At 42.5% G+C, this 14,478-nt stretch overlaps 1 protein-coding gene across 1 annotated transcript in view; it reads left to right on the forward strand.

The window, feature by feature from the left end:
- Nucleotides 1-14,478, forward strand: part of dnah9l (dynein, axonemal, heavy polypeptide 9 like) — a 64,345-nt gene that overhangs the window by 22,061 nt on the left and 27,806 nt on the right. The window contains 25 exon segments of the mRNA XM_039814528.1: nt 690-815; nt 911-1,018; nt 1,112-1,243; nt 2,072-2,458; nt 2,557-2,702; nt 2,834-2,950; nt 3,259-3,397; nt 3,778-3,870; nt 4,031-4,225; nt 4,496-4,573; nt 4,904-5,036; nt 5,716-5,843; nt 7,157-7,305; nt 7,390-7,540; nt 8,561-8,692; nt 8,804-8,977; nt 9,084-9,288; nt 10,324-10,489; nt 10,632-10,734; nt 11,200-11,337; nt 11,524-11,625; nt 12,313-12,474; nt 13,349-13,432; nt 13,866-13,975; nt 14,242-14,404. Of these exon segments, the coding sequence (XP_039670462.1) occupies nt 690-815; nt 911-1,018; nt 1,112-1,243; nt 2,072-2,458; nt 2,557-2,702; nt 2,834-2,950; nt 3,259-3,397; nt 3,778-3,870; nt 4,031-4,225; nt 4,496-4,573; nt 4,904-5,036; nt 5,716-5,843; nt 7,157-7,305; nt 7,390-7,540; nt 8,561-8,692; nt 8,804-8,977; nt 9,084-9,288; nt 10,324-10,489; nt 10,632-10,734; nt 11,200-11,337; nt 11,524-11,625; nt 12,313-12,474; nt 13,349-13,432; nt 13,866-13,975; nt 14,242-14,404 (3,621 nt within the window).

The following is a 14,478-nucleotide window of genomic DNA, read 5'->3' on the forward strand; positions in this document are numbered from 1 at the left end:
ATTTAAACATCGACAACTTCTCAGTCCCTCTCCCCTTTCTGCTAAAGCCCAAAACGGTCTCCTAAGCCCCTCCCCCCACAAGGGAGAATGAATGTGTTTGCATTAGCAGTGATTGACACGCAGTTAGACACCCACCCCTGGCCCTGATTGGAGCATCAGAACAGAGAGTGGTGGATTTTTGCAAATCACACTACAGGCTGTAGGTGGTGCCAGAGGAGCCAGATTATTTTTTTGTATTACCTGCTTCATGTAGTTCTTCTCAAACATAGGGTCAGTTTCAGCAAATATGACAGAAAGTTAGTTTTATAAGTCTTACCTAATACACCTTTAAATCTTGGTAGAAACATGCTGCATGCTTATTGACTCGCTGATGAGATTTACTCCTTAGGTATTGAAATTTGGTATTGAATGACGAGGCATTTTTAAATACTCGAACACTAAGGAGGCAATTCAGTCAGTGCCTAAAAAGTATTGAATTCGGTACCCAGCTCCACTGTAGGTATAGTTGTAATCAATACCTTTCTCTGTATTGTTTATTATATGCACAGTATGTATATAACTGTATGTATACACAGTTGCCATGTGTAATACATGTCATGCCCTTTCCAGATTTTACATAGCATAGGATTCCATTTTTGTTTGTATTTATGTTTTAACATTTTGTGTCTTTCTTTGTGTCTTTCTTTCAGGCTGAGTGTTGGTTGAGTGCTTTAGAGAGCACTATGCGCTGCACGGTCCGTAAGGAGATCCAGGAGGCCGTATCTGCCTATGAGGACAAACCACGAGACCAATGGCTGTTTGACTACCCTGCACAGGTCTGATAATGGACACTCTGATGGATCACCACTTCAACTTTACAGCGTAAACACACACATGACCTGTCTGTCTCTTGTTTTCATTCCATTCACAGGTAGGGTTGACTGGTAGCCAGGTGTGGTGGGCCACAGATGTGGGCATTGCCTTTGAGAGGGTGGAGGAGGGATTTGAGACAGCTCTCAAAGACTACAACAGGAAACAGGTAGTGCTATAAATTCAGGAAAAATGTTAAGACGGTGGGTGAATATACTGGTTGTTTTGTCCTGTGATGAATTCTGTTGTTGTTGTTTTTCAGATCACACAGCTGAACTCACTGATCCACATGCTGCTGGGCGATTTAACTCCTGGAGATAGACAGAAAATTATGACTGTCTGCACAATTGATGTCCACGCTCGAGACGTGGTCGCCAGTCTCATAACTCAGAAGGTAATGCTCAAGTAAAACATTCATATAACTTTAAATCGAGGACCCTCCGTATGTATGTGTTTGTGTGTGGCCATTGTGAACGGTTCATCCGATCTAATCTACACACTTGGCTACGTGGGTACCCAATGAATTTGGCATTTGGAATTTGGAGCCGTTTGGAGAGTGTTGGATATTGGATATTAATAAACTGTGGACAATGGCCGTAGCTTTGTTGGAGGTGCCGTTGTTCTGTGCATATGATAGGGTCATATAGTTTGTTTTTTTTTTTTTGGCTTTTGTAATACAGCAGATGTTGGGAGAGAGATTTTGTTGTGGGATGGGACGGCCGCACAATAAAGGTTGAGAAAAACAGAAAGAAAAAAAATGGGACCTGTGTGCAGCTGCGGGGGGTTTCACGGCGTCAGTCAAGCATGTCTTCGCAGTGGGCTACCGGTGTCATGCCAAAAAGGGATCATCCGCAAAAAACTGAATAATTAGGCATCATATTTTAATTGTGATATTTTTGGAGTAGAATCTGAATCTGCCACAGGCAAACGTAGCAGTACAATGTTTTCCTCTGAACGAGAAGTACAAAGTAAGTCAGTAGTATTCAGTTAAGTTGCGTATTAAGTGCTTTGGGGGCCTTCTGAGAGTTATTTTTGGAGATACAGGAGTCCAAGCAGTCGGCCGTTCCAAACAGGCACGTTTTGCACAGGCACTGCACTAGTCTGCTAAATTAGGCAACAGTACAAGCAAGGAGACCTTCCTGTTGGCGTTACTGTGTGCGTGTGCGTGTGCGTGTGCGTGTGCGTGTGCGTGTGCGTGTGTGTGTGTGTGTGTGTCTCTTAGGTGACAACAGGCCAGGCATTTGCATGGCTGTCCCAGTTACGCCACCGCTGGGATGACGAAACCAGACACTGTTACGTCAACATCTGTGACGCCCAGTTCCAGTTCAGCTATGAATACCTGGGGAACACTAACAGACTGGTCATCACTCCACTCACTGACAGGTACACACACAGTACATGTACTGATGTAGTATGAACATCAATTTACAGTATAGATTTTATATCATAACCCATCCTCCATCGACTACTGAGTGGTGCTCGATATTTAAAAACCCCTCCCCCCCTTTTACCCCCCCCCACCGGTAAGACGGAGACTACCAAAGACCTCGGGCGCTCCCTGGGCATCATGGTATATGTGTTCAATTGCTCTGAACAGATGGACTACAAGGTAGCACGGACTGTACAGATGTTTTCCGCAGTGTCCATTTACGGCCCATTTACTTTATTTGTCAACTTACTCCGTCTGTCTCCATCACATGTCTCCAGTCCATAGGTAACATTTATAAGGGTCTGGCTCAGACAGGGGTGTGGGGATGCTTTGATGAGTTCAACAGGATCTCAGTAGAAGTGCTGTCCGTGGTAGCTGTGCAGGTCAAGACTATACAGGATGCTGTACGCAACAAGAAGCAACGGTAGATGTGGAAATAATGATGTGCTTTATAAAACAATCCATATATTTATTTATTCATTCGTCTGCTCAGCCAGTCTAAGATTTCTGTCCAGACCTATTGAGTCATCTGTAATTGTTGCTGTGCGTATGTAGGTTCCATTTCCTTGGAGAGGAGATAGAGCTGAAGCCAACAGTGGGGATCTTCATCACTCTGAACCCAGGTTATGCTGGCAGGGCGGAGCTCCCAGAGAACCTCAAAGCTCTATTCAGGTCGGATATAAACAGAGAAAAGGAGGAGATTTGTGTTGTCCATTATGTTTCAAATGCTATAAAATCTAATAAAATAACCAAATTAATTTAAAGTAATGAACAAATCATTTATTTTACACTAAAGAACATTGTATGGAACCATCCACGTTATTTTTTTTTGGACAATTCTTTGAAAGAAACCCAAATGTTTGATATAGAGACTTTTTGAAAATGGGTCAAATTTGACCCAAGGCCAACAGGAGGGTTAAGTGCAAGAGCTGACAAATGTTAAAGATGACTAATTAATAGCAGGTTTGCTAACTGTTTAGGCCCTGTGCCATGGTGATCCCAGACTTTGAGCTGATCTGTGAGATCATGTTGGTGGCGGAAGGCTTCATAGATGCTCGTCTGCTGGCTCGCAAGTTCATTAGCCTCTACACTCTTTGTAAGGAGCTACTGTCCAAACAGGTACATGGTACTGTCCACATTAGGTACATTCTACTTAATATACAGGACACTCAATATACTGCAACTAGTCCTTGTGCTGTTTTAGGAGGAACACGTACTACTAGAAAGCTAATATGAATGTTAAAGGAATGAAAAACAAGTTCTGCTGTGACAGAACAAGCACTTTTGCCAACAGTCATGGGAAATGCTGTACACATTTAGCAACGCCAACACCTACAAGAAGTCATTAATCACCACACCCCTCTTATTTCACTTTACTCAACTCTTTTTTGCATAACATGTTTCTCTTCGCAGGGATCATTGTGATTGCACTATTAAAATGCTGTTCTGCTACTTTAAATATGTTTCTAAACTGTAATACTTAATTCTGGACTGTCTAGGATCATTATGATTGGGGTTTGAGGGCTATCAAATCAGTCCTGGTTGTGGCTGGATCTCTGAAGAGAGAGGAGCGCAGCCGACCTGAGGAACAGGTACGCACCAATCGGTTTCATTCACACTGAAGCATCTCACATGTAGTGGGTATGGGGAAGAATGATTGTGTGCAATCATATGGCTTGCAGTTTCCAAAATTCTTGAGTTCATAAGTGCCTTTGCATTACAACCATCAAGCATTTGTCATTTCCTGCCCAGGTGCTGATGCGGGCCCTGAGGGACTTCAACCTGCCTAAGATAGTGACCAGTGATGTGCCCATATTCCTCGGGCTCATCAGTGATCTGTTTCCTCAGCTGGACGTGCCGAGGAAGAGAGACCCTGAGCTGGAGAACGCTGTTCGCCAGTCAGTCAGTGAACTGCGCCTGCAGCCTGAGGAGAACTTCATACTTAAGGTGCCTCAGAAGTGCTCTTCTGTGGGGGGGAGGGGTTCCTGAAAAAGAAAAGGAACTGTTTTAGGATTGCAAGCCAATGTGCCTATACAAATATATAACTTTTAACTATATTTATAGTATAATTATAGTTCTGGATTGCAAGTCTTGACTCAGAAGGATGCACAGTACATATCAAAGGTCTATAATTTTTGAGAAAGAAAGAAAATTTGTAATTAATAGTATTCATATGATCAGAAATCCAGTATGATTCAATATCTTGTGTGTCTACAGGTGACCCAGCTGGAGGAGCTGCTGGCTGTCAGACACTCTGTGTTTGTAGTAGGCGGACCAGGAACTGGAAAGAGCCAGGTTTAAACCACATACAATTTGCCCATTTATTTTCAAAGCCACTTTTAATGAGAGGTGGCTTATAACCATTGTCGTCCATACGCATAGATCACAGGCACATAGATTCTCAGGTTGCAAGTGTACTGTTATCTTTGGTGATTTATTTTGATTTTTGATTGCATCAAACAAATACCAAAAAAGCCTTGTGTAGAGAAGGCAAAGTCTCCCACAGCTAAAGTCAAGGAAGAGTTAAATGGCATTGTTCTCGTAGCTTTAGACTAGAGTGATAATGAGGGATTTACTTTTTGTGAAAAGACATTTTGTCGTATATTTATAACGTTTATTCATCAGATATTGAAGACCCTCCACAGAACCTATGCAACCATGAAGATGAAGCCCGTATGGAATGACATCAACCCTAAAGCTGTGACTACAGACGAGTTGTTTGGATACCTGCACCCTGCAACCAGAGAGTGGAAAGATGGTGAGGGGCTTAAGGATTTCACAAGGAATTTAATAAGCTGTAAATGATGATCAAGGGAACCTGAGTTTTCTTCAGCTTTTGGGTCGCTGTCAAGTTATTTCGGTGCCAAGACGGTAATTTATTCCCAAGCGTCTTCACAGAATTAATTAGAATTTGTTAAATGACTTTCTTCTGGCTGAGAGCAAGCTCTCGTTTGAAAATTTTTGATATGGAATCATTTATTATTCCATTACAGTATACAGTATGAGTCTGCTTAGTGCAACATTGAAACGATAGTATGTAACTTTTTTTCACATATAACATATTTGATTGGAAACTAAATGACGGTACATGAAAGTGGGCATTCCTAACAGTTTAGATTTTAAACAGAGAAAAGACACACACAAAACAGAGGAACAGATCACAACAAATTATACACAGAAGTCAAAGAAAACAAACAAAAAACAGAAGAAAAGCACACAACCCACCGCACCCCACCCTACCCTGGCTTAGTTGGAATCATATTCATAGGGTACACATAACAGAACTTAGTGTGGTAAGAAATATGATAGAAAAGGCTGCCCTTGATTGTCAAGTTGCAATGTGGGTTCCGACATCTATCACACGTAAGTGACATTTTTGCCCCAGTGATCTTATGTTTCTGGTTTGATATGCCACTGTGTGTTTTACTTTACTGTAGGTCTGTTCTCCTCTACCATGAGAGAGCTGACCTCAGTGGGCCATGACGGACCCAAATGGATTGTTCTGGATGGGGATATTGACCCTATGTGGATTGAGTCACTCAACACAGTTATGGATGACAATAAGGTCAGAGTGAATCTCTGTTCTCTTTTTTCATTTCTTCTAATGCTTGATTTTGTCCTTTATTTAACACGCCTTCATTTTTACATCAACCAAAAACACCCAAAGCCCAAAAAAAAAATTGGACATACATTTCAGTGCCAGTCGCTTTGCATTTTGCGGGCTGCTGTATATATCTAAGCTAGGGCTGCACAATATATCGTTTTTTTTATCGTCATCGTGATAGCAACTGGCGCAATATACATATCGCGAAAGATCATCAGAGATTTTTTTGTGTTAGTTGAAAGAAAATATCAGTAGAAAACTGCACTTTATAATATTGCAATAATATTTATACTAGGGCTGTCAAACTATACATTTTTTCTTAATCGCGATTAATCGCTGAATTTCTATTGTTAATCGCGTTTAATCGCATGTTTTATCACATGATTAAAATTCTATTATTTTAGTTTTTAGTTTTTAAGTACATATTAACAATAGAAAGCAATTCATACCAGTGCATCTTGATTGGGAATCAAATGAATGCAAAGAAAGTTACTTTATGAACTTGACTTTAAGATTTGGATTTGTTTATTTATTTACTGTAAACAAAAGAAAAATGTGTGAATCTGTCATTATTGCACAATTCAGAACTTGCCAACCGTAGTACTTCTTTAAGACCCAAGACTTCTACGATGCTGACAGGTCTGCAGTTAGTTACCACCCATTTTGCAAGAGCTGTAGTAATTTTTGGGGATTTGGTTTCATCCACAGGTCGGCGAGTAGCACTCTCCAAAATAGTGCTTTGCCTGAGCCCACTAGCATCAGCCTGAGTCACGTTAACTGTACTATGCTTAGCTCGTAGGTGGTAGCTCAAGCTTGACGTGCTTCGGTGATATTTAAATTCGGCTTTACACAATGTGCATATGGCTTTCGACTTGTCTACTGAGCTGTCTGGGAGTTTTGGAAAGTAAAAAGCGCCATTCAGAATTGTGTTGCTGCTGTCTTTCTCCATCATGCCTGCAGCCTGCAGCAGCAGGATGTGTTACGAGGAAGTAGCCTATGGCAGCTTGATGATAAGTAAAGGTGCGGCAAAGGGTCAAAATAGTAGCCTAGCTACATTCTAGTGATTTTAGAACAACTAAGGTGCGTTGTTAGGAATGATGCGAAGCCGAGTGAAGTGTAAAATAAATTAATAAATGGCGGCATGCGATTAATGCGATCAAAAAAATTAACGCGTTATGCTCGCGTTGTTAATGCTGACCTCCCTAATTTATACATTATAATATTTCCCTCATATCTTGCATCCCTTATGTCAACAAATCCTCTCCTCTGACCAGGTTCTGACTCTTGCCAGTAATGAGAGGATCAGTTTGTCCTCCTCCATGCGTCTACTCTTTGAGATCTCTCATCTGAAGGCTGCTACTCCAGCTACTGTATCCAGGGCAGGAATCCTCTATGTCAACCCACAGGACCTTGGCTGGAGCTCGTAAGGCACACACAAGCACAAACACACATGTCAAATCGTGGACTTGTGCTTTGGTTAGCAGTGACGTCTTCACTGTGTTCCCAGGTATGTGACAAGTTGGATAGACACCCGACAGGCCCAATCAGAGCGAGCCAACCTCACCATACTGTTTGATAAGTATGTGCCGTACTGCCTGGAACAAGTCCGCTGCAACCTGAAAACCATCACTCCCATACCGGAAAACAGCATGGTGCAGGTGAGAGCACACAACACGCTCATTATGTATCTTACCTACGGGCTGTAGAGTCTCAATCAATGAGTCACAAACCTTCTTAGCAGTGTTGTAGTCCAGTCATCTGTCGAGTCCGAGTCAAGTCTTGAGTCCCCAGTGTTAGAGTCCGAGTCCAAGCACGAGTACGAGTCACCAAAGAAGTCTGAGTTGAGTCACCATTACCTGAGTTTGAGTCTGAGTCGAGTCCAGAGAATAGCGACTCGAGTCCGAGTCCAGGACTCGAGTCGCTGCTTCTTAAGCTTGTTTTATGGGTTAGGGGGTCAGGGTTAGCTTTCGCCGTAGCCTACATAAGTGGCCTGATGTTTATACTTGTGCGCTGGTATGTCCGTCGAGCCGGCATGTGTGTGTAATGTGGGGTGTGGGTGATAGAGCGAGGGAGAAGTGAGAGAGTGACGGCGATTAGCTTCGGAGCGAGTAGCGACTCTAGAGTCCTAGTGAGAGAAACAAAGTGTCTCCCCTGTGTTTTCTGACCACGGTGGGAAATCTGTAGCAGGAAAAGTGAACCCTCTCCTTGATTTCATGTTGTTTATGGAGAAGGAGAACCAGGAAATGAGTCAGGGGAAATGGCTACAAATGGTTACATTTTTCGAGAGCACATCAGGCTATGGCGTAGGGTCGATTCGACGCAGAAGCATAAAACGGCCTTTAGTTTCTCCTCTATGTTGCGTTTCTGCATATTATCAAAGAGAGTACTCCATAACTGCCTATTACAAATAAAAGTAGTCAGAAACTTCATCCAACTTCCTATTTCATTAATGCTCGAGTCCGATTTCATGAATCCTCGAGTCCAAGTCGTCATTGCGCGAGTCCAAGTCGAGTCACAAGTCGAGTCACAAGTCCAGAAAATAGCGACTCGAGACCAAGTCCAGGACTCGAGTCACTGCTTCTTAGTGTCTCCTCTATGTTGTGTTTTTGCATATTATCAAAGGGAACAAAGCGTTACTATGTATAGTCCAATCAGATGTATGTGTTTTGTCCAATCAGACACTGTGCTCCTTGTTGGACTGCCTGCTGACAGAGGACAACACTCCTCCTGATTCTCCCCGAGAACTTTATGAGATTTACTTTGTCTTCGCTTGTGTCTGGGCCTTTGGAGGGGCCCTCTTCCAGGATCATGTGTGTGGTGACCAAATGTTTGCTTAAAAAACTCATTTTTATTGCAGTATTTTACATTATAGATTATTATAGTCTCATTATACTATTGCGTTTTCCCAACACCCGCTTCAGCTGAATGACTACCGTGCCGAATTCAGCCGCTGGTGGTCTAAAGAGATGAGAGCGGTGAAGTTTCCTTCGCAGGGCACGGTCTTTGACTACTTCATTGACTCTGAGACTAAAAAGTTTACTCCCTGGAGCGAGAAGATGGAGCCATTTGAGCTAGAGCCCGATGTACCACTACAGGTAATGATGGTTGTACACAAAGAACAGGATTACTTGACATCATGTTTACACTGACTACACTGTGAACAAGCCGTTTCAGTCAGGTCACCCGTTGCGTGTGTTTCAGACTGTGTTGGTCCACACTCCAGAAACCATTTGTCTGACCTACTTCATGGACCTGCTGCTCCAGAGAGGCAAACCTATCATGTTGGTCGGCAACGCCGGAGTGGGCAAGACCATCCTGGTGTCGGATAAAGTCGCCAAGCTGAAGGAGGACTACATGGTGGCTAAAGTCCCCTTCAACTACTACACCACATCAGCCATGCTGCAGCGTAAGAATAACAGGAATTTATAATATAAAAATAAATCGATTATTCGCACTTTCATGGCAACTTTTTTTTTTCACAATTACAGAACTTCCCTTTATTACTGGTAAGTATTTTGCTTGGTAAATAAGAGACGTATCACGGCATAACCAACCCTTTGAACTTGATTGCTCTCTCTCTACGTCTAGGATTATACCAGAGCTTGGTTGTGCTCGCACATTTGATACTACGAGCAAACTGCTAGGTCGCCAGACTGAAGGTAAAGGATTTTGGCCTACCTGGCATCCAGACCCCGTGCCGTCCTTTGCTGTTATCCGCCCCGGCGCCCTGCTCCTTCGGTGGGCCCTCCGCTCTCGGCCGACTCGATCCTTTCCTTTGTCAGCTTACCACGGCGTTGCCACTCGCTTGACGGTTCATTTATTATACGTTGAAGACGTGGACTTAAATAACATAAACCTTGGGAAAAGGGAAAACGTTAGTACAAATCCAAAACACAATCCTTTTCAGCGGTCTCTCACTGAGCTGTTCCACCGCCAGATGTGGTCTCAGTCTCAGCTCCCCATCGTCTGCATTCCAGCCTTTCTTCACCTCGCTGGCCACAGGGAGACCACACCCACCCCAGTCCGGTGGCCAATGAAACTAACGCTTGTATTATGACGTGACACATATGTTGTAGAGAAGTACTGTCACATGTATAGAGTAACCTATAGAGTTGTTTTATAATTAATATATTACTGAACAACACATTGTGTAAATAAGAGAAAATCTCAGCTCCAAATGAGATTCTGACCCTGCCTTGTATCACAGTGTATACTGAAATCTTGTTTTAATACCACACTATCTTTTATACATAGCATTCCTTACAATACAAGCTTTTACTCTGACTTGCTGAGCTTTGAAATTGATTTATTATTGTATTTTTTATTCTCTTTTCCTGGTGCAGACAGATTTTGAAATCCATAACTCCCCCTAGCACTGGCCATGATTTTATATATTTTTTAATATTTTTCTCAACTCTCTTCTGCATTCTATGGACCTCAGGTGTCCTGGAGAAACCCCTGGAGAAGAAAGCTGGTCGTAAATTTGCTCCTCCCAACGCTAAGAGACTCATCTACTTCATAGACGACCTCAACATGCCAGAGGTGGATGTTTATGGGACTGTCCAGCCGCACACACTCATACGCCAGCACCTCGACTACAACCACTGGTAAATCTGAGACACAAAATACACACACAATGATTGGATTTTTCATGAATGTACACAGTTACACACCTGTATGTACCTAAACATACTGTGCAGTGAATACAGGTTATATTGAATTGAATCTAAATAGACAAAACCTTTGTAGGTATGACAGACAACGACTGGTTCTGAAGGAAATACATAACTGCCAGTATATCACCTGTATGAACCCAACAGCTGGAAGCTTCTCTATCAACCCCAGACTACAGGTATGGCCACAGGCACGCACAGACACACACACACACACACACATACATACACACACACACACACACACACACACACACACACACACACACACACACACACACACACACACATACACACACGTGTGGATATGTACAAAAAAATACCTTTATCAGTCTCGCTCTTTCTGCTACAATTACTTTCCTTAATTAGCTTTTTAAACATTTTACAAGGTTATGTATTAAGTTGCAAATTAACACAGAATGGATTTAATCAGCCGTAAAAGAAGAAGCAATTAAGTTACAAGAAATGATAAACAAGCTGAAAAACAGAAGTGAAATTAAAATTAGAGTGTCCTAGAAAGCTTATAACTAATAACAACATGAAATAATCTAATTCATAGATACATTCAGAAAGCAGTTTACCAGGGACCTTTCTACAGTAATTTAATGGAACGTCATTTTCACATCGCTCTTTTCTCCCTTCAGAGGCATTTCTCAGTGTTTGCCGTACATTTCCCGAGTGCCGATGCATTAGCCACCATCTTCTCCAGCATCCTGTCAGCTCACTTCCTTCAGGGAGGATTCAGCTACGGGGTCTCCCGCTCGGTCGGAACTCTCATGCAGGTACACCTACAGAATCATCGCAGCATTTGTCTACATCAAAACCCGATTTCTTTGTTCAAATCCATTCAAATATTGGTCTTTCAATTTATCAGCCACTCTATCCATAATAATGCCCATTGTTCTTTCTGTTCCAATATCTAACCAACCATTTCTACAACTATCCATCTTTTGGTTCTGCTTATGCAGGCAGCTATCTGTCTGCACCAAAAAATCAGTCAGAACTTCCTCCCTACAGCGATACGCTTCCACTACATCTTCAACCTGCGAGACCTCTCTAACATTTTCCAGGTAACACACTCAGTCACGCAGTCATTCACATAAAAAAAAAAGACAAAACTACATTGTGTCAAAGGATTGCTGTCCCCACAGTAAGTCACTTGGATGAATGATGTTTAATTCATTAAATGAGGTATGGGTCCATTATCTATAGTTTTCAGTGGAAAAATAGGTGTTTTCTGGATAGATAGATAGATAGATAGATAGATAGATAGATAGATAGATAGATAGATAGATAGATAGATAGATAGATAGATAGATAGATAGATAGATAGATAGATAGATAGATAGATGATATTGTCCCATGAAGGAGATTTGTTTTCACAGTCTGTTTCATGCACAATGGCAATACACAATGGACAAATACATCAACAGATGACCTCCCAACAACCCACATTTACAACAACGACACCGGATCTATACAAAGTCAGCGAGATAGTTTGTTCAGCAGTGCTATCGCAGAAGCGACAAAACTTCTGCAAAAGCGAGTCCTTCTACTTCTCAGAGTCCTGTATCTGCGGCCAGATGGCAGCAGTGTAAAGTGTGGCTAGATGGGTGATTGTTCCATCATTCATATAAATACCCACTTCAGCTGTCAGAGATACCTGTTTTGTGGGGATGGAGATTTAACGTACTTTGACGTCAAGTGTGTGTCAACTTAATCCCACGATTATTGATTCCATGTATGGTGGTGTGTAGGGCATCCTGTTTGCCCTGCCGGAGAGTGTCCGCTACCCCGTGGACCTTGTTCACCTGTGGCTGCACGAGAGCTCCAGGGTCTACTCCGACAAACTGATGGAAGAGAAAGACGTGGAACTCTTCAACAAAATCCTGCTGGACACTGGCAAGAGATATTTTGAGGTAAAAAGCAAGGAACATACAGAAACGTCTTTGTCTCTAAAATATTTTAAAAAATGTACAATATTAGGCAACAAATGTCCTCTTTTTAATCAACACGGCAACACCCTATGGCATACCAACCCGATAATCGGTCGTCGGACAGTCTGGCGAGGTCGGTGACTCGAGTGTGTTCGGTGTGTGCCGATTTGACATGTTGAATCGGAAGATGGGGCAGTCGGACTTAATGACCAATCTGATTGGTGGAGTGCTAGCCCGGGAAATGAGGAGCGGGATGAGCCTGACAAACGCCTCTCAAAATGTGACGAAAATCTTTTAAACTGACCTTTTGTCGATCTGAAATGAAGACCTATTTCTCGCTTAAAATGTTTTCAGAAACACGTTTCAGTGAACTATTTTCGTAAAATACAAGATCGCAATCCGAACGAGCCGCCATTAAGGTCGGCTGGAGAAGCCAGACCCACGTGACGCGTTCGTCATTTCCGGTTTTTCATTTTTTGGGTGACAATACAGATTAGCGCCGCCTGCAGTTATGGAGACGTATTACATCTCGCGCACGTGCAGAAGGTACGCTCAAGTCGGCGTCGCTTCGGTGTGTTCCGAGGCACTTTTTGGACCTCGGGGAGCCGACTGATCAGTCCGACTGCCTTTTCTGCTGACGGTCGGCCGTCGGGTTGGTGTGTCAGAGACTTTAGAATGTAAAAAGCTGATGCAGATGCAGATGATGTTTCTAGGCAATGTGGAGAGCAGCATGTCATACTGTATTGCTGAAAATAATTGGTCTGTTTCTAGCCATTGCAGGGCAATTTAACTATAGCGTGTTCAGTATTTTTTTTGTTGCCTCTTTCATACCTCCGTTTCTGTCAATTTTCTCCAGGGAATAGATGAGTCCATCTTCATCCACCAGCCTTTGGTGTACTGTCACTTTGCCCAGGGACTGGGAGAGCCTCGCTATCACCAGGTTCGACACATTCATGTATTACAGTCTATGATTCATACACACACAAGCTAGTTCCGATTCGGACTACATGTTGCTCCTTTCAAGCACCCATTTATTCATTATTATCTGTGGTAATATAATAGGTGAGTTTAATTGTTTTTGACTTTAATCAATTTAGTATGTGGATTATCTGTAGCTCACATATTTGAAAAGCTTATGGCACAAATTCTGCTGTCACGTCTAATCTGTCAGAAAATAAATGAGGATGAATGCATGTCATTAGCAAACTAATTACCTTTCTTTTCTGTGTGGGGTTTTGAATTGAAAGTTAATCAAGTCAAGTCTTGATAAGAACTTCATTTAATTGCATATCTGGAAGTTACCACAGAGTTACTTGCTGCTCTTACTCTAGAGAGTCAGGTTTGTTAGTTTGTTTGTTTGCCCGTGTTGTCAGGCTTCAGACTGGGAGAAACTCCAGAAGACGCTGGCAGATGCTTTGGAGCATTATAATGAGCTGCACGCTGTCATGGACCTGGTGCTCTTCGAAGAAGCTATCCAGCATGTGTAAGACACACACACTTTTATTCTCCACTTTTTGCGCTGTTGTATTGTCAATGTTTTTACACTGTTTATATATGTATATGTTATGTTTCTTATATGTATTTTATGTCACTTGTGCCTTTTAGTCAAAGACAAATTGCTGTCACTCGTGACAGACAAAAAAAAATGTCTTCTCTATGCCGTCTGCTAACACGCCCGAGGGAGGTTTTACACAGATTACGTAAACCACAGAGCATGCACACACTATTAAATGTGGTGTTTGTGCTCAGGTGTCGTATCAGTCGTATCCTGGAGGCCCCCTATGGTAACGCCCTTCTGGTGGGGGTGGGGGGCAGTGGGAAGCAGAGTCTGTGTCGGCTGGCTGCCTTCCTCAGCTTGCTGGAAGTTTTCCAGATCACTCTGCGTAAAGGCTACGGCATCAATGACCTCAAGGTAAAATGCATTTACACACGCGCACGCCACAATAGATACCAAAATGTCACTCCACTGTTTGAACTGAATGCCAG

Source organism: Perca fluviatilis, chromosome 11, assembly GCF_010015445.1.
Source record: "Perca fluviatilis chromosome 11, GENO_Pfluv_1.0, whole genome shotgun sequence".
In the NCBI taxonomy this organism is placed as follows: domain Eukaryota; kingdom Metazoa; phylum Chordata; class Actinopteri; order Perciformes; family Percidae; genus Perca; species Perca fluviatilis.